This window comes from Arvicanthis niloticus, chromosome 3 (genome assembly GCF_011762505.2).
Source record: "Arvicanthis niloticus isolate mArvNil1 chromosome 3, mArvNil1.pat.X, whole genome shotgun sequence".
Taxonomy (NCBI): Eukaryota; Metazoa; Chordata; class Mammalia; order Rodentia; family Muridae; genus Arvicanthis; species Arvicanthis niloticus.
In genome coordinates, this window is record NC_047660.1 from 98,315,655 (window position 1) to 98,334,008 (window position 18,354).

At 38.9% G+C, this 18,354-nt stretch overlaps 1 protein-coding gene across 1 annotated transcript; it reads left to right on the forward strand.

Moving 5' to 3' along the window:
• The first annotated feature begins 29 nt into the window (after positions 1 to 29).
• Sntn (sentan, cilia apical structure protein) lies at positions 30 to 13,419 on the forward strand. The gene is made up of 4 exons (XM_034498996.2): positions 30 to 183; positions 2,116 to 2,150; positions 8,971 to 9,110; positions 12,264 to 13,419. Exons 1-4 carry the CDS (start codon positions 74 to 76, stop codon positions 12,420 to 12,422), a joined length of 444 nt encoding a protein of 147 aa, XP_034354887.1. The 5' UTR covers positions 30 to 73; the 3' UTR covers positions 12,423 to 13,419.
• Positions 13,420 to 18,354: the final 4,935 nt, after the last annotated feature.

Here is an 18,354-nt window from a genome sequence, read left to right on the forward strand (position 1 = left end):
GAATGACAATAGTAACAGTGAGCAGGTGATTGTTGCTTAGGAAAGGCTGATACACAACAGGAGAAGCAAGAGCATGGGAGGCTGTATGCACAGCACCCGGGAGCACGCAATCCACTCCAGAGGAGAGTCCAATCCTTCTGAAGCCCCAGCATCCATCTTAGCACCTAGCAAAATGCCTAAAAGGTCGGTGACATTTGACTCTACTTTACAGGGTTTCAGTCAACTTGTACGTATAGTTCCAAACTATTTATAGCCATAAGTTGGTAGCCACAACATTAAAAACTTGGTCTCTATGGCCACCCAAATCTAGATTAAAGTTAAAACGGAGAAACAAAAGAAACCAACTTGAAGCTTTGCCTGTGAACTGAAAAGATGGAATTACACAAGGACCTTTGCTTGCCTCTTGATATGTGTTTGCAAATTAAACCTGGTGCTGATTTCTACTGTACAGCATTGTCTTCAAAAGTATCTTTGATACGAGAAACTTTCACATCATTCAAATGTGCAAACTGGGCCTAACAAGTGAAAAATGTTTCTTTTCATGGAATCCCATTAAGGATAGCAGCTTTACTTCCAAAAGCAGTATTGGAACACCTAACAAGAGTCAGGTATTCATTCTGCCAGGCAAGAGGTGGGATGTGTGGGGATAAACTGTTGAGCTCTGGCTTGTCAGGGTTTTTGCTTTCTAGTGGAGGAGACAGGAAATCAATCGGGGTGATAAAAACCAACTCCTGCCATGTGGCAAGTGCACATTGTGAAAAGGAAAAGGATGACACCTCCTCCATCTTAAGTTCACAATGTGAAAAGGAATAAAGATGGCACCTCCCCCATCCTGCCATGCATTCTCACGGTGCAGAGGTTTCAGAAAACCAGGAGGAACTCACAGAGAAGAGCCTGAGGGTCCTAACACATGGTAGAGGCAGGCAGGCAGTTACTACAATGGAGAAAAATAAAGCCTCCCCACCAAAAGCAGTAACGACTCTACTACTTGATGCCAAACCCAGAATTCCAACCCAAAATCCCTCTCTCTAAAGACATGCCATCAGTATTCCAGGCTGACCACGCCCTGTTGTTCTTTGTCTTTCCTAACTGTTTGGGGGTTGGAGATGTGAAAATTGTGTGAATTGCGATGTGCTGCTTACAAAGCAGCTGTCTTCTTCTTGTCTCCCACAGGGCTACTTTCCACCTACTTAAGAAGCAGGTGAAATATTTTCCACATCCATCTCTGATACAGTCCCCACTCACCTAGCCTTATGAGGCTCTAAGTCTCAATCATCTTGGGACCTTTCCTTGGTCATCAGCCTTACCTTCCCCCCACCATCTCCTTTCTCTAGTTTCCAACTATGTATTTGCTTGAGTTCTTCCATCAAGCCATGATTTCTCTTATTTCAGGGACTCCCTCAATACTCCCAAGTACTCCCTCTGCTGGAAGCATGCCTTCTCCTCTTTCACTGATTCATTAGGCTCTCGTTCCATTACCCTGATTGTAGGTAGACAAGGTTACCTCTTCTCTTTGTATGTATTTATGTTGCTCAGTGAGGCATTACCTGTTTGATATCTGTCTTTCTCACCAGACCCTAAGCTGCAAGAGAACATATCTCTACCACCCACTAATGCATCTCACTCCCAGATTAGATAGGTAGACTAAATAGCTAGAGAAAATACACTTAAAGCTTAGCACTCTGTACTGTTGTATAAATAAGAATTTATTATTTTCATTTTTCATCTGAGTCGAGTTCCAGGTCTGTGGCAGATTCACTCCATGCAGCCATGTAGTAACACACAATGAGGAAACCCTTAGCATCTACAACAAGTGTCTTCCCAGTTCTAGGAAGTACTGTTGCGTTCCATCTTTCTAGGCACAGAGAAGCTCACAGTAAATTGTTCTCCTTTGTTCCTTTTCCAGTTGAAGGAACTGAAGTCACAGGGTCATATAAGAACTGGGAATATGTGGATATGTGGGCCATGGCCAGCCATGGTCATGTAATTTTTTAGTGCATGACAAGAACTTGCAAGGACATCTGCTGAAAACAATAATTTAAATTATGTATTTCTTTATGCAGACATCAGTGTCCAAACTTGAAAATCACTATGTTTCTTTTATTTTGTTGACAGTGTTTCAATATCTAAACAACTGGCTTCAATAAAAGGTAAGCCATGGAAAGGTTGACATGTATGTCTCTCCTCCATAACAGCAGGCCAAGAGTTAAAATTAATGAGATCAAGAATGCCCAACATGTGAGAAATTTCTAGATAAAATATCAAACATTCATGAAACTCTTTTTCTCTCCATGCTATTTGGTCTTATGCTCCTTGTGTGTTTAGGGGTTAGAGAGGTATGGTAAGTACACATATGTATTTAATACCAAGGTAATTGAGTATTAGGGGAATTGTTAGCCTGGGGAATATTGAGCAGGGCCTTAGGAACTGTCAAATCTGTCTATACTATCTGTATGTGCTTGGGCAGAAGATGTGTATTCAACAAGTGGCCTCTTTTTCACTTGAAAAAGTAAGTTATATAACAAAAAATGTCTAACTTGAGGTGATTCTGACCCCTCATGGAATTAAGTGTGGTGACTCTACGATATTAACTTTGTAGGATATCACCAAATCCAGTGCTTAATGTGTACTGTCCTGTGCTCTAGGGGAAAGAAAGGGGCAAACATAGAAAATGGTTTTGAAGTTGTCAGTTCAGTTTTACACACATATTGCATGTATACCGAGATCCACGACATATCAGGGTCTGAGAAAGTTTCTAAAGAACTTAAAGTGGTGTCACTCTTAACTTGGACCTGCCCTATTGGTACACATGGTACACACCCCCATAGAGAGCTACTGGGGCAATGCTGAACTTGAATAGAAATTATAAAGCTGAAAAATTTAATAAATAGAGGGCATAAAATCTCATGAACTTAGTATTAACTACCTGTTGAAAATTTTAATATATTGAGTTGAGTAATATATTATTAAAATCAATTTTACTCATTTCTTCTTAGTCTTTTTAATTTGTCTACAAGAATGCTTTAAATTACTATTGTGATTTGCAGTGCATTTCCTTGGGTAACACTGGTCTAGGAGAGAGATGAGATAATACAAAGTTTCAAGAGTGAGAGTAATAGAGACGCTATGTTCAGGGGATAAGAGAAGTACAACGGAGGGGCTAGTTGTATCTTCAGAGGGTTTAGGAAAGACTCCAGAAGAATAGTTTCCTGAAAAACAACTCCTAGAAGCTGTGAGCAATTGAGAAAGGAGCCAATTTGGTTTTGTGACTTTGGATAAGTTATTTAATCTCTCTATGCCTCAGTTTCCTCATCTATAAACTAGACCTACTTCAAAAGATTGACCCAAGCATTAAATGAGTTGAGTCACATCCTCTAGCCAGGGAAGAGTATTCACTGCTGTGGTCTACTCTAAGAGATCAGTGTTATTCTGAAGCCCAGATCAAATGCTTCATGTTACATTCTTGTGAGAAGCATAGAATAGGAATGAACTGTACGTGGTTCAAAATTCACTCCAATGGGCTATGGAGAAGAAGAGGGTAACACAAAGCAGTCCTGAAGAGCTGTTTTTCAGCCATACCCATGCCCAATTCCCAGAGAAGACAGTCAGTAAGAGCTGCCAAAACAACAGCCTTTGCTTTTCTAACCCTACATGGTCTCTTAAAATATGCTTCTAATACTAATTCATGAGTCTGTCCAAGGCAGAGGAAAAGTTAGGTGGCAACCTGCTGGGCTTATTAAGGGAAGAAGCAAACTGTAAAGATGGGACATAAAAAGCCCTTAGAAAAATATCTTCCACATTGGTAGGACAAACAACTCTTTGCTATCTCTTAATTTAAATATTTCTAGTTCTATTTTTACCATGAGCATATGCTTTTTTACAGTTGGGAGAAAATGCGTGTTGTCTTTTAAAAGAGGTAGGATAAGAATGTGAAGTTGTATAGTCCAGATGGAGTCCCATTCAGAGAACAAGACTTGAACTCCACCAGGGCAAGGAAATGCCTAGCTTCTACAATCAGCATGGGTGGTGACCTTGCACAGACTTACTCCAAAATAGCTGGCCTTTCTGTCAGCTTTGCAGTTGGACAGACCCTTCCATCTCTGAACAATGTGGTTTTACTATGCATAATCACTCCAAGATTAGCTTTCTAATATGTAAAACTAAGACACAAATAGTACCCACCCCTGTGGGTATGAGGAAGCATTAAATAAGATTATGCTGAAAGGCCCCTGAAACATATAACAAAGAAAGGTATCCATCACTATTAAGGAACTCACTCAGAGTCTGAGAATGACTCCTTCCTCACCAGGCAGGCACATCTAGCAGAGTATCGCCAACTGCTGTCCTCCAAGGACAGTCTCAGACTCAGGAGAGAGGCTCATCCTACACCAGATCTAACAATTTTTGATTATTTGATCAATAAAATGACCAGTCCAAATTAACCATGGATTTATTTCCTAAAAGAATTAATGTGTTCCATCCAGGCAACCACTTCTTCAAAACAAAACATTGTGTATAGGATTCATTCTTCAACATCTTAAATTTGATGTCAAGATTATTTAAAATGGGTAAAGTAACACAATGTGTATGTGTGTACATGTGTGTGACAGACGAGGAGCAGTGAGAAATATGCCCATCCCCCAGTATTTAGTGAGTAGTAACACGCTAGACACTTCCTGAAAATGGCAGAGATTGGGGGATGAGATATCTAGGAATGGGGTAAGAACGAGCTAAGAATCAAGGAACATTTCTCTGGGGCTGGTATCCCTGGAAGGTGGCATTTCGGATCAGGAGAAGCAGATGTTACAAGCCAGAAGCACAAATTACAAGGGTATAAAATTGAGACCTGAAAGCAAAATGGAGGCTGAGGAGGAGGAAAGTAAAGTAAGTTTATGGCCATTCACTTAAATTTTTGCAGGGCACAGTCCACAGCATTGCAGATTCAACAGGAAGCAAAGCAAGCAGACAATTGCCTGAGTGCATCAGCTCATATTTTTGACATTTCCAATCCCAGCTCTCCCACTGACTGGTAACCTGTCACCAGCCATGTCCTATCTGCTATTCACTGAAGAAATTATAGTTTGAAGGAGAAACCAAATGCTTGCCAAAAACTGAAGACATTGTTTTGCTTCCAAACTGGTCTTTGGCACAATTTGTATTAAACATCCCAGCAGGTTTATGAAGACTGGCAAACTTAATCTAAACTTTATTTGGGGAAAAAAGGGGGTGCCCTAGAATAACAACAACAATATGGACAATGCATGAAGCAACAAGAGCCACTCTCTGGATTGGTAAGACTTTGTTTACAGTTATGGTTACCAAGACAGGTCAGCAAAGGTATAGAACATAGACTCAAGAAACTGACCAGGGGTCTGAAAATGCACACATGCATTCTCTCTCTCTCTCTCTCTCTCTCTCTCTATATATATATATATATATATATATATATATATATATATATATATATGTGTGTGTGTGTGTGTGTGTGTGTGTGTGTGTGTGTGTATACATATATATAAATATATATACATGTATATATATGTGTGTGTATATATATATATATATTACACTCACACATTTACACATTCTCTCCCTCCTTCCCTCTTTCTCTTTCTCTTTCCCTCCTCCCTCCCCCCTCTATCTGCCCCCACACACACCCTTTTGAACTTTCACCAGTACTTCTCAGTCATTTGCATTTCTTCCTTTGAGCACCACCTGTTCAGTTCATTAGCCCACTTATTCACTGGCTGACTTTTTAAATTGAATTTTAGAGGTCTTATAGGTTCTAGACATTAATAGCTGTCAGATGCAGACTTTCCTCCATTCCGTAGGCTATGCTTTGCTCTGGAAAGTGCTTCTGCTGCTGTACAGGGGTTTTTTTTCATGGTACACAATTTCATTTTATCAGTTTCTAGAATTATTTGATGTGCTATTGTGGCCAATTTCCTTAAAGTTCTCAGCTGGAAATAGTAACACACACTTTTAATCCCAGCACTCCAGAGGCAAAGGCATCTGAGTGCAAGGGGTCTACAGAATGAGTTCCAAGACAGCCAGGGCTACAGAAAGTATGTCTCAAAAGAAAGAGAAAAAAAAGGAAAAGTAAAAGAAGCTGCCTGTCCTTCTCTACATTTGAATCTTACATTAAAGTCTGATTTCTTCTTTGCCCTATGTTGTTGTTGCTGCTGTCGTTTTTAGTTTTATGTGTTTTTCCTGCATGTGTCTGTATACCATGTGCGTGTATCTGATGCTGTGGAGGCCAGAAGAGGCTGTTAGATGCCCTGGAACTAGAGGCAGTTGTGAAATGCCATGCTAAAAATCGCATCCAAGTCTCCTGAAGAGCCAGTGCTCTTAAACTCTTGATTTGTCTTTCTAGACCCTCAACCAACTTTTGACAAAAAACAGTTCAGTGAAAGAAATGCTTTCAAGTATTGGTACTAAAGCAATGGGTCATCTACAGATGAAGTAAAAACATGACCTCACTTCCAGTCACCTACTTTATTCAAAATTGAGTTGGAATAGATTATTAACTTAATTGGAACATAAGAGTTTTTTGTGGGAGTGGAGGTGAAAAATCTTTTAGGAGAAAAATAAAACAAATGATTCCAAAAGAAGATCCTTGAGCAATTGGACCCATCAAAATAAAATACCTTTCCCCTGAAAAAGACCCTTATGAAAAAGTTAAAAGAAGGCAAGTGGGACATGGGGTCAGATGGTTCAGTAGGCTAAACGCCCTTGTCCTTTAAGCTTATTGACCTGGGTTCAGTCCCCATGGTAAGAGAAAACTGATCTCTACAAGTTGTACACTGATTCCACAAACACACATACCATGGAACACATGCATCCTTTCTTAAAACACACACACACACACACACACACACATTAAAAGAAATAATTTAAAAGATAATCTACAAACTAGGAGAAAATGTTTAAAAATCTCTTATGCTATAATGACAAATCTTAAGTAGATTCAGAGCTTTCAAAAATCAAAAATTCTAAACTTTACATCTAAATATGGACAAAGCTCACTAATAGACGTCAATAGATATTTCATCAAGAAATGTAGACAGATGGTAAATAAACACACAGAAAGACTTTTTAGCACAGTTACTCATTAGAAGTACAAACAAACAGCATACTGAGATATTCTTAACACCTGCCAAGGTGGCTACAATAAAAATAGTGACGAAGACAAATGCTTGAAAGCAAGAAAAATACAGATTTCTTTCATGCATTATTAAATATATAAAACCTAAATATGCATTTATACTTATATGTACCCTCTTGATTAATGCTTATTTTTCTACTAAATCATAAGATACATATGAGCAGAAATCATATCTAATCTTGTCACTTCATTGTACTGAGCGCCTCTAAGTGAGCATTCATTGACTCCAAGATGGCTGTATATTGCCTGAGCTGACAGCTGTGAGATCTATTGCTCTTTCTCTTACTCATTCACTCATGGCTTTGAGTAGCCCTACTTTGCAGCAGACATTAGTGCTATTGGGAATATAGGGAGAAAAACAAAGGGATGGCTTCTGACTTCATGGACAGTGTTATCTAGTTAGAGAGGAAAGGTCAACATGGCACCTATAAATTATGATAGTATTGTCCTTAAAGATATATTTGTGTACAGAGTTGTTCAAATCGATCTTTGTATCTCTGTGTACATTGGATGCTGCCCACTGGGAAAAAAGGAATCAGCATTGTCCTCCCAATCAAGGACTCTAAATTAGAGAAAGTAACTGGAACATCACAGTGTTTGAGGAAAAGACCTGATGCAAATGTTACTGTAGAGTGAAAAATTATAAAGACCATTTTATAAGATATATGTAGACTTTTTCTTTGCCCTTAGATCTGGGCAGAAAAATGCAGGTCCCTGACCTAAGATTTTAGACCTTCACTACCCCAGGACACTTGCTGGATGGATTACATTCCTCAAGCCTCAGGCAGTAGGCCCACCTATGGGTGGGAGAGGCCCAAGGCAGGAAGACACATTCCTGACCACAAATAAAGATGCAAGCCACCTAGGTGGGGCTATAGCTGGAAGAAGTGAAGATAGTTAATCTGAAATAGTTGGTAAATGACAGGGTGGGACACAATGACATGGTAAAACCACATTTTTGAGAAAAATGATTGTACTGAGTAATTTCCATGGCTATTAACCTTTCAGGGTGGGTTTCTCTGGAATGTTTCGCTATTCTTATGTTATGTATTCTTGGCAACCCCTCACCCCGTTCCCACTCCCCTGGTTTGTGGTTTTTTCCTTTAAAACCCTCCTCAGATTGGTGGGTGGGGTCGAACTCTACTCCTGTGCGAGTATGTAGTCAGACCGCTGGCTGCCAGCTCTCTTCCCTAATAAACCTCTGCTGATTGCATCCAGGTATAGTTTCTTGTGATTCTTGGGTGGTTGTGATTTCCTGAGACTTGAAGAAGGGTCTCCCAAGTATGGGGGGGGGGGTCTTCATTACTATGTCACAACTTTCCCTGATGCCATTACCCTTATCAAACTCACATGAAGTGGCACCATCTCTAACAGAATATAAATTGCACAAGAATGGGACTTGAAGTCTTTACATGATGTCTCTTTAATTCCAAAAGATAAGATTAGCATGCAATAGGTACTTGGTAAATAATTGCTGAGTAACTGAATGAAAGTACATCTTAGAAAACCAAGGCTTAGTGAAATTCTGGGCTTCCCCCAGGCCACATGGTAGGCAGGTGTCAAATCTCAACCCTACTAGGTCAAATGCTATGAAAGGAACCTTTGTGCTATATTGCTTAAAAATTCAGAATCAGATAATCCCAAATCTCACTCTTAAGAAGAGGAGTAATGTGCCCAAGCACTGGGTCACACTGACACACAATTTCAAACTTACTCCACACAGTTACTGTGAAAGACACAACCCTGTGTCTGCACAAAGCATCATTCTTATTCTGATTCTTCACTGCACGTTTCTTCTCTCCTAGCTTTGAAGAAGGGGTCAGATCTGGAAAAAGCCATTGCTACTATTGCTCTGGTTTTCAGCAACGCTTCTGACCCTGATGGTAAACTTGGGAAAGCCACTGCCAAGAATCTGCTACAAACCCAATTTAGGAATTTCACAGAGGTAAGAGAATTAACTGCATGAATAAAGAAGCCTCTCACCGAACAGCAAGGAACTCCAGCTCCAGGATACCATCGTATTATTTCAATCAACAAATGTTTATTGAGTATCCCCTGTATCTAAGTTGTCCACTGAATTTGATGAATGAGCTAACATGTGGGCATGGTGGCTCAGAGCTGCAATTCCAGTGGAGTAGAACATGTAGTCAAATGGCAAAATACTGAGACCATCTTGCTGTAAGAAATCAAAAAAGAGATTCTGAACATTAAAAATAAATACAGTGTTTGAAATGTGAGCAAGAATTACTTACTGTTTTATTTATTTTTTTCTGACATCTTCTACCATTGACTTACATAATATCATATGCATAAGCTCATTCTTTGGGCAATATTGATCTATGGAAATCTTACAAGAAAGAAAGAATGATATATCCAAGCCTAAGCCACCAAAATTTACTCTGAACCCTGCAATGATCAAGAGGCTGATCTAACAAAATATATATAAGTTGTCTATAAGTTCTTAGTTCTCAGTTGTCTATAAGTTCTTACAAGCTCTGAGATATTAAAAAGATAACAGTTATCTTTCTATAACTGTGTATATATGTATATGGTTTTAGTGTACTAAATTATATAATATATTACTTGCTGTGAAAAGCCAGATCAAAATTATAGCTTTCAGTGAACCTATAGTTCTATCAGCATGTGTGTATGTGCATCAGTGTGTGTGTGTGTGTGTGTGTGTGTGTGTGTGTGTGTGTGTGTGTGTATGTATGTGTGAGTGTGTGTATGCATGGCATAACATACGAAAATGACTACAGAGATCTGGAGAGGTGGGTCAATAAGTAAAACACTTGCTATACAAGTACAAGGACCTGAGTTTGAATCCTCAGTGCCCATTGTAGCAAGCATATGTAATCCCAGCAGTCTTGCAATAAGAAGGACCTTGGAGTCAGGAGAATCCCTGGAAGCAACCTGGCCCCCTATGTGAGTGTATTGAATGGTAAGCAACAGGAGACCCTGATACAAACAAGGCAAAAGATGAGGATGAACACCTAAGGTTGTCCTCTGACTTCCAAATGGACTCCTACCTGCATTACACATACATGTACACATATCATATATACATAATAACACTCACACCCCTCTTCCTACACAGACACACACAGAGAGAGACAGACAGACACACACATACACACACAGAAAGTAATGGTAATGAGGCTTAGCATTCTTTGAGAGTTATGCTTACAGTTTTTTTGTTAAAAATATTTTTCTAAATATTCTGTATTATATCTGCATGTTTTGAAAATATTTTTAAGGAAAAACTATTTTTAAACAGAAATACTTGGTAGAACTTGAGATAAACTATTGGGGGGTGGTAAATAAAGGGGTGAGAATTAATCCTGTTGTCATATTTGCCTGCATTTGTTGCCAAAATAAACTATGTATCCCAGAGAGAACAAAAGCCTCTCATCTCAGGGTCAGATCTCTGGAGGGCATTTAACAAGCATAGAAAGGAGTGAATGGCAACATTATCCTGATATAAACTATCATCCTTCTAAAAATGTCATTTATTAGGGAAGATGCCCTCAGCTTTATGTCCTGCAGTGTGGGTAAAGCAGATCCAGAAAGCCAAGGCTCATTTCAGGGCAGTGGAGGGGATGGTTCATCCAAGGGCAACCTCTGGATCACTGGTGCTGGTAAAACTTTGCCAAACATGTAAAATGAAAACCCTGCCTTAGCCCAACAGTGATGCTCTCCGTCTCTAAGGCAGGCGTGTGAGCACTAGTGCCTATCAAATAGTTCCTCATGTTTTGGTGACCACCAACCGTAAAATGACTCTCTGCTACTTTATAACTGTAATTTTGCTACTGTTATGAATCATAATGTAATTACCTCTTTCCCATCCCTGTGAAATGTTCTTAGGACTCCAAATTGGTCCTGACCTACAGGTTGAGAACCACTGTTTTAAACCCTCTGCAAACAGGGTGAGAGGTCCTTTGGTAAAATGTGTGGCAACGTTTTGCTCAGCCTAGGTCCTAAAGAGAATGTTACCTTTCTCATAAGCCTAAGCACGATTTCCAGTCTTAATACATAATTTCCAATAAAATACAATAAAACTAGTACCTGTGAGCATTGCCTAGAAAATATTAAAACAAAGTGACCCGTTAACCCTTCAGTGACTAGAACTTAGCAGCCCCCTGATCCTTCCATATGCAGAACAGAGGGAACAGAGATTTACACTAACACGATCTTTGGGAAAACTGGGCAGTCACACCAGGAGAGTCCTTTTCTTGAACTCTGACCCTTTCCAAGTAGTGTTCAGCTTTCTTGTAGCAAATGGTTAAGAGCTCCTTTGACTCTGGCTAAAGATGTGACCTATGGACAGCCAGCCTAGAAAAACAAAAATGGGTTTAGACTGTAATGGAATGTGCCATCATTCCAAAAATGTCTCAAGCATTCCTGGAACTTCTGCAGCCAGTGCACAGATGAGCATCTGTGGTTAAACTGAATGCGCATGCAGCTATGCACCAGAGTGACTCAAATGACATTTCTTTGCTTAATGTCAAAGTTCCCAGCTGTTGTTTGAAATGTTTGAAACTGAAAGGGCTCTCCATTTATTTGCTGTTCAGACGTTTTCCTGCAGTCTATGTATGACAGCTATGTGCCTGGCTATGATTGACAATCAGATTAAATGCTGAACAATCACACAAAGCAATGTGCTTTCTTCTAGCACAGTTCATTCTGTGGTTCTGAATAATCTCACAGTCCAGGGAACACAAAAGTGATACCTCTTATAGTCAACAGATTATATATTTAAAATCTGAAAACATAGAAAGGCAGAATAACTTACTAGCTAAGAGTGTAGCTCTGGAATCAGGCAGATATGACCACAAATCTTAGCTCCACAGAAAAAGCTGCTTACTTTAAAACAGGTTACTTAATTCTCCAGTGGTCCACCACAGCTTTGGCATAGTGGAAGAACGTATGCAGGAAGATCAGTGTAAGAGTTTTCAGAGACAAGCCATGGAAGGATTTTCTCAGTGCTTATGTGATGGCACTGGCCATGCTAGATTGTTAACAACATATGTAGTGGTCATTGCCATCTCTAAATATGAAGATTATACACAAGAGAGGTTCATTTATTCTTTGTTTTCAGAGAGAAGAGACCAAGCCAAAATACCGAGACATCCTTTCTGAGCTTGATGAGCACACAGAAAACAAACTGGACTTTGAGGACTTCGCAATCTTGCTCCTGAGCCTCACCATTATGTCAGATCTGCTACAAAAGATATGGAGTGAAAATACTATGAAATAAGCAAATTTAAACATGTGCATGGGCAAAATGATGGCAAAAGCCATGTCAAAGCATTAAAGGTGTTTCTATCTGATTTGTGATAAGTGGGAATTCCAACTCTCTTCAGAAATGTTTGAATGATATGACTTGCGACATGATAAGCTGGATACCACTTTTGATGAGTGACTAGTGACTTAAAGACATTTCCCATTGAGTGTGGAATCACATTTATTCATTGATCATGCAATTATATTTGTAAGCCTCTATTTGGTAACATTGTTTAAAAAATACAGTAACAAATGGCCAAATAATTCCTTCCCTTTTTCATATTTATGCAATTCTAGAAGAAGAAATAAGGCAGACAACAATAATTTCTATGTCTATGTTTATGCAGTAGTGTGTGTGTGTGTGTGTGTGTGTGTGTGTGTGTGTGTGTGATGGTACTATGTATATATGGAAGCCAGAGGTCAACCTCCAGTGTTCTCCCTCAAGTGCTGTCATTGTTCTGGGGCTCACTGAGAGGCTAGGCTGTCAGATCAGTGATCCCCTGGGATTCACCTGTCCCTGCTTCTCCAGTGCTGGCATTTCCCCCACACCCAGCTTTTGTAAGTAGGTTCTAGGGATCAATCTCAGATCCTCATGCTTGCATTGGCAAGTGCTTTAACAAATAACCCATCTCCCCAGCTCTAAATAACTATTAAATAAGTTTAAAACATACTATAATTATAAATAAAATGAGAGTTACAGAATGCTAACAGAGTTTATTACAAGAGCTTTGGTTCAATCAGACCCTTTCTAACCTATAAAAGAAAAAAAAAACCTGTGGTCAGCAGTTGCCAGAGTTGAAAGTGAGATTGTCTACAAAGGGACACATGGGAGATCTTAAAGGGATGACAATGTTCTTGTTATACAAATAAATGCATTTATCAAACTCTTAAAACTTTACATTAAATTAAATAAATTATATGTATGTAAATTATGAATTATACCTAAATAAACATGAGTTTTAAGAACCTTCCAGGCTTGGTATTGTGTAACTTTGATCCCAGCACGTAAGCATGGAAGGATCAAGAGTTCAAGACAAGTCTTGACTGTGATACATGAGACTATAGATATGTACACACACACACATTCACACATACATACAAACACATATGCACACATATACACATGTACACACACATATACACATGCACACATACACACAAACACATATGCACATATATATGTACATATACATACACATATTAAACACATACATTCACACATACACACACATATACATACTCATATGCACACAAAAACACATGTGCACACACACACACATGTTATATGGTAATCTCTAAGATAGAGTCTCATAAAAAGCTTTTATTCATGCCTGAGGAGTGCAGGCCTCCAGAGGGTCACCTCAGTAGATGGTGACAAATACCTAAGTTCTCTCAGAAAGGATATTTGACACCCGGTAGAACACAAGCCTTCCTTGATCATGTACCCTTTCCTTCAGGTTTTAGAGAGGACTGCTTATTTATTTCCCAGCCTCACGATGGCTTAGGATCATCCAGGTGATCCATCCAGGGTCAGGATCTTGTCTTAGTGCAGGGAAGGAGAGAGGAATCCTTGTGTTCTAATCACAGCTACACTGCATAGTGCCCAACACCTGACATTTACCTCACTTCTGCTGCCAACTGACTCTTAGAGGAAGGCACAGGATAAGAGTCACAGTATTTACCTTCCAGAAGGTAGGAGCTAGCAAGTCCCTTAGGGAAATGTTCCAGTTTTATGCTAGAAACTATATATATATATATATATATATATATATATATATATATATATATATATATATTGCAAAACACCTGGTAGGACCATGTGTCTCTGCTCCCTTACAGATGCTTATGTCTAGGCTTTGGCCGGCATCACCTAAGATGGAGAGAAATACTCCAGTTCCAGGTAGAAGCTTTGTCAGCTCAAGCTCTTCCCATTTCTCTGGGTCCCTGGGCTATAACAACTAGGAAAAAGTCCCATGGAGGCTGCTCTAACTACCAGCCTGGGTCTTGAGAAGGGCTAAATGAGAAAAGAATCTCAAACAAACAGATGTGTCATTTAATTACAAAATAAATCCTTTTTTAGATGAATAAAGAATACTCTTATTCATGTTAAAGTTATTCTAACATTCCAAGTCCCTTTCTCATGTTTCATATTCTCCCTTGAGGAACACTGCCAGGATCACACACATAGAACATGAAAATCCTTTCAAAAGAGATAACACCTTTAACATCTTTGAGGCCAGTGACCTGCAGTTTCTTCCAGAGGTAGACCAAATCCACGAAACCCCAGTCCTTGGCTCTCTCCTTCCCAAACCTCCCATTTCAGTCTAAGACTTTAGCCTACATAAACAAAAATCCCAAACTTGTCCACTCTCCCAAGACTTTAACAGGAGATAGGTGCATTCAACCAGAACATTCAAATTCAATTAGCTAGCAAAAGAAGAAAAGAAAATTCAGTTCTTTGTGTACAGCTTTCAAATTCTTCCTGTTTTTAAGCTCTTTGTTTTGAATCAAGTAGAAGAGAAAAATAGAAAGCAGGCTTTTTCTTTAACTAGTTTGTTTTCGTGGATGAAAGGTTTTGTTTTGTTTTGTTTTGTTTTGTTTTGTTTTGTTTTCCTCTAGTTTGGTGTCTACATTTTGGTGTCTTGACTGGGATACAGTTTGGATTAAAAATTTTATTTTTTTATTTATTTTTGAGAATGTCATGCATAAATACTGTTTATATTATTTCTATTCCTCCTCCTCCCTCACAATTTCTTCTGTACCCTCACTCCCTCTCAAATTATTGATTACTTCTCTTTTAACTCTTTTTGTTACACACACATACATAAACATTTATGTGCTACGTTCTTTTAAAGTTGCTCACGTATGTGTTTAGGGCTGACCACTTGTGATTGGTTAAACTGTTGGGGACTCATTCCTGGAAACAAAAATAATTCTCTATATCTCAGCAGCCATTAATTGCCTATAGCATTTTATCTAGAGATGGGGTCTTGTAAGATTTCCTGCCTCCACACTGGCATGTCAACTGGTGTCATTGTCAAACTGTTGTTTTGCAACCATACTCTTGAGATTTCATGGGTGCAGATTCCCTGTCACATGTAGAAGATTAGCTCACAATATACATCATGGTCCTTTGTCCCTTACAATTTCCTCCCCCTTCTCTGCAATGCTCCCTAACAATGTAGGGATTATGCTCCACATGTGTCAGTTGGGCTCTCTATATTTTAACCAGTGATGGATCTTTTAAACAGTCTCCATCCGTTTTTTTTTTTTTAATGCTTTTTTTGATGACAGGTGAGAGCTACACTTATTTGTGGATATAAAATATATATTTATAATGCAATTAAAATTATATTGATTTGGAAAATGCTAGTAGTATGTTCTCCTCTATAGGGTCCATAGCCTCACCAGTCAGGTAGTTGGATTAGAGTACTGGGCATAAATTCCTTCTTATTGAACAACTCAAATTAGAGAGCTGAATAGTTAACCCCAAAACATAAGTGCCACTTTTACACCTTTGTATCTTGTCACTTTTGTGGTTTTTAGGCTCTAGAGCTGTTGATTGCCTATATTATCTTAGTCAACTTTATATAAAAATGGGGTTTCATGCATATGCATAATAACCATGTAAGAAGCTGGTGGTGTGGATACTATTACTACCACCTTGCAGATGAGGAAACAGAAGCATGGGACTTTTTATCTTTCCCAAAACCACACAACTAGCAGGCATGAGAGTCTTCAGCTTTAATATTAGATTTCATTGTGAGCAATAATATTATAACTCAACAAAAATAGCTGTGCACACTTCAGGCACTGTGCAAGAGACCAAGCAACCAGCTGGGCCCTGGAAAACCATTTGGCATTCCTCAAATAGAATTCTGTGGGCTGTCCCCCCCCACAAAAGCCATTTGTGTCTCAGTCACCAGTAGCTGAATATAGCAATCTTGATGACCAATCAAAAGGTCAAATTCACACCTTTCAGGGAAGGAAGGATGAGAGCCTGATAAGTGATGAGGAATCTTGGGGTCATTTGAGCAGTCCTGGTTCCCAGTAAGACTTTTCAAATCTCTATCCCAGATGGAAAATTACACTTCTCTAAGAGGGCTATCAATTATACAATCTATTTTTGTCTGATGGAAAGATTTAAAACAGAGCAAAAGCATGTGTATGCTGGTGACAGATAAATCAAGGGAAATGATGCCTAAATAATAGAGGTAGTTCCGTGTCTTGAATCTTGTCCCAGCAGCATGAGCTCTGCTCTGTTTAAAAGGTGCCATATTGAAAATGTATCTGACCATCATGGATGGGTCTGTGACACAGATCAGTCTTGGAATCTTTTAATTGCAAAGAACAATGTCCACCGTGATCACCCATATAAGCAAAGCAAAAAGTAGAATGAGTGAATTTATAGAAGAACAAGAATTTATAAAGAAATGAAAGGAAAGAGACTACAATGAAAGCCCACAAAATACTGGGATTAGAAATTGAAAGAAGAGTTGAAGTTTCCCTTTTCCCTCTCTTCTCTGCATGCTAATTATTCACATTTTCACCACCTCCATCCGTCCATTTACCTAGCTAGCTAGCTCAATCTCTTGACCATTTTTTTTTGTCATACAACAGCCAAGTAATAAATTATTACTGACTTTAATTTTTTTCTTGAAATGATCACTTCTCGGTAGCATATCTGAAGCCCCAACACTAGCTCTCAGAGATAGAACTCAACTAGCTAATGATAAGTAGGAAGTGGTTTGGGTCCTGATTTTGTGCGGGGTCAAGGAGACAAGACACATGCCTATTGAGCAAGTACCTTAGGAGTCAATTTCTCAGAGCAGATCTTTGATCAGGATCTCAAAGAAGGAAGAGAGAATGTGAGAAGAAAAAGATTGACTGAGGACTTATAAGAATTTCTCAAAGAAAATCCATAGCTTGCACTAGAAAGACTACACTGTTCATTTCCCAGCTATGACCTCAACAAAGTTTCTTGATGGAACAATTTCATTCATTCCTACAAATGAAACCTTTTGTTCTTTGCCATTGTAAAAAAGAAACCAACCAGAGTCTCCCTGGGAAGTTTTCCCATGATTAATTATAGCCAAGACATTCCTATACAAGGGCTGTGACACCCTTGCAATTTTCTAAGCATGACAAGAACATACGCAATCCTGGAACCCCTAATTTTCTTTATTTTAGCATCTAAAAGTGGGGCCAAGTATAAGATCAAGACTGTGCTTTAAATAGTCATTTATGAGGGGAGAAGGCTGGAAAAGGATCAACAGGAGCCCTGAGAACCAACTGAACTTTGGCACTAGAAGAGCTAAGGAGAAGTCTTACGAAGACCAATTTGCTGAATACAATGAAGGACATGAAGACCTATGGAATTTGTGTCTGAGACATTTGCTGCATGGATCCTCTTTTCTAGATTTCAATCTGATGAATATGAATTATAAAGAGATAAAGTCTTTTTTAAAATAATCAGATTTGGGCAGTTCAAGCAGAGTTGTGAACATGCTTTCTGAAATTTGCTGCGATTCTGAGTGTTTTCTATCACTGTCACTTTTTATAAAAGTCCTTTTCTTGAGAAACACCATAGATTGCTATTACAAAAGCACAAAGCTTTAACCACAACTCTTAACCTAAAGAGTAGTTGCCATTGAAATATTTTCATGCTTATGCAATGACAAAAATATAAAATATAATTAGCTAGAAGCTATTTATGGTCTTTATTTCTCCTATTTGGAATGAGTCCTTAGAATGTATATTTGGATTAAGATGTATATAACTATTCCTCTAGAGAAGCGGGCAGAGGAAGAGAGGTGGTATCTGCTCCCAGATCTACCACCCAAGAGTTATGTGGCTCAAAATTATCCATTCTCTAGGTGAACCTCACATTTTTTCAAATACAAATT

Coding starts and splice junctions, on each gene's coding strand:
- Sntn (XM_034498996.2), top strand. CDS start 74: ATGGGAGGCTGTATGCACAGCACCCGGGAGCACGCAATCCACTCCAGA. Junction 184..2,115: donor CCTAGCAAAATGCCTAAAAG/GTCGGTGACATT, acceptor TTTTGTTGACAG/TGTTTCAATATCTAAACAAC. Junction 2,151..8,970: donor ACAACTGGCTTCAATAAAAG/GTAAGCCATGGA, acceptor CTTCTCTCCTAG/CTTTGAAGAAGGGGTCAGAT.